This window comes from Sinocyclocheilus grahami, unplaced genomic scaffold (assembly GCF_001515645.1).
Source record: "Sinocyclocheilus grahami isolate Dianchi unplaced genomic scaffold, SAMN03320097.WGS_v1.1 scaffold32788.1, whole genome shotgun sequence".
Lineage (NCBI taxonomy): Eukaryota > Metazoa > Chordata > Actinopteri > Cypriniformes > Cyprinidae > Sinocyclocheilus > Sinocyclocheilus grahami.
This window is the reverse complement of record NW_015521647.1, coordinates 1-1,954: the sequence shown is the minus strand read 5'-3', so window position 1 is coordinate 1,954 and position 1,954 is coordinate 1. Positions and strand designations below refer to the sequence as shown.

The 1,954-nt window shown below is 34.3% G+C and overlaps 1 protein-coding gene across 1 annotated transcript; it reads right to left on the bottom strand.

The window, feature by feature from the left end:
* Positions 1 to 108: 108 nt before the first annotated feature.
* On the bottom strand, positions 109 to 1,664 carry LOC107580407 (60S acidic ribosomal protein P2-like). The gene is made up of 4 exons (XM_016266119.1): positions 1,584 to 1,664; positions 733 to 856; positions 369 to 417; positions 109 to 261 (listed from the first exon to the last, which is right to left on the bottom strand). The coding sequence occupies exons 2-4, from the start codon at positions 853 to 855 to the stop codon at positions 152 to 154; spliced, it is 282 nt and encodes a 93-aa protein (XP_016121605.1). The 5' UTR covers position 856; positions 1,584 to 1,664; the 3' UTR covers positions 109 to 151.
* Positions 1,665 to 1,954: the final 290 nt, after the last annotated feature.

Here is a 1,954-nt window from a genome sequence, read left to right as displayed (position 1 = left end):
TTTTCAGTTTTAGCTTAGTTATTTTAGTACATCAAGTTAAGCTAAATGAAAATTAGACATTTTTAGTGTTTTTGGTTTTAAACTTTTTTGGGGGTGGGGGGGTTAATAATTTGTTTCAGTTTTCTATAACCTTGGTAGCAGGTTAATTTAACTACCCACCTGCAGGTGCTTCCCCAGCAGGAGCGGCCCCACCTCCACCAGTGGCAGCGGCAGAGACCGCCACTGCACCACCCGCTGGAACGGAGGCCAACTTAGAGAGACCTGTGGGAAAACAAAAGTAAGACAACAGAGTGAGACTTATGAAGAACTCATAGCTCACATGATTTTAATATTATATAGGTCAAACTGTAAAGGCAATGCTGCCTTACCGGCATTCATGACTTCATTGATGTCTTTGCCATTCAGTTCACTGATGACCTATTGAGTAACAACAAAAACAGTGAGATTGACTCATTTGAGGAAATTAGCTGCATTATGTGAGCATCCATCTTACTGATTAAGAACAAGGAATCAAGGGCAACAGAGTTGCATGTGCAAAACCATCAGAACTATACTGCATTCCTTATAATAACTAATAATATTAATAGAATATACCCAAGAGATTTATTAAATATGGTAAATGGTTGTAAGGCAGAAAACCAATTAAACATAAATGTTAAGACGTTTAACTTTAAAACTGTTTTAAAAAAATCATTTAAATTGAGATGAAGATTTATTCGAACCAGGATCCACCTTGTTAAGACGCTCATCATCAGCCTCGATTCCAACACTCCCCAGGATGTTCTTGATGTCTTTGGCGGATGGGTTGTTGTTGCCCCCCAGAACAGCCAACAGGTAAGCGGCCACGTAACGCATTCTAGAAGTTACAAATATTACAACTGATTAATGGGTTTGTTTACAGTTATCTTATATTCATATGATCTAAAGAAGAATTTTGACCAAATATATAAAAAATATTGACTAAAAAATGTATTAAATATTTTTATGTATGTTAAAACATGTTTAAAATGTTAATATTTATAATATTAAATTATAATGTAATAACATTTCATTGAATATATATCAAAAGCAGCTCCAATAGGAGAAAAAACTCAAGACTGTCTAAATTGGTCTCACTAAGAATACTATATTTTTGGAAAATGGTATTAAATTACACAGTTTAAAAAAAACATTTAACCTAAGATATCGATTGAAATAATAAATTATAAAAGAGATTGAATGTAACCCTCCAAGCCAGGACTGAACTTCACATCAAGCAGCTGACACGGTTTATCAAGCGTTATTCATGCTTTGTTTAGGGTTAGAGACATTTACATTTTTAAATGTAAATCAAATAAACAGAACATTTTTCAGCCCTTCACGACATATTGTGTTATTAATTATAATTACTTTCTGCCATATTTCTATTCTGGAACGCAAGGACACAAAATGGAGTATGGCTATATCACATAGCATGTGCTTACAGAAGGGGAAATACAGCTGCGTTTTAATCACAAATACTACCTAAACATACTTTGACCATCTTAACATATGAACAACACGTCAAAGCAAGATTTTGTGGTAAAATGTCAATAAAAACATACTTTAAGTCTGCGAAAGACACGAAACGTCGGACACGCTGCAACTTCCGGAAAAGAGAGGACGAGTGGAGGGATATAGCTGAAGAACGTAATCTGATTGGCTGCATGATGCGCCCTGTCAAAATAGCAAACGTTGATTGGCTACTATTTGTTTTGCGTTCTGTCAACGCTGTGAGTGTGACAGCCATGATTTACTGTTGACCAAATTTCACATTCATAAGTGTACATTTACCAATAAGTAATCCAAGTTTATGGTTTTGTTGACTGAAATATGTAAATATATTGACAACATCAGAGACACTTTGACGAAGAAAGCTGTAAGAATTTTGAAAGCTTGTGAACTTTATAATATTTTTATTTGATTTATATATATA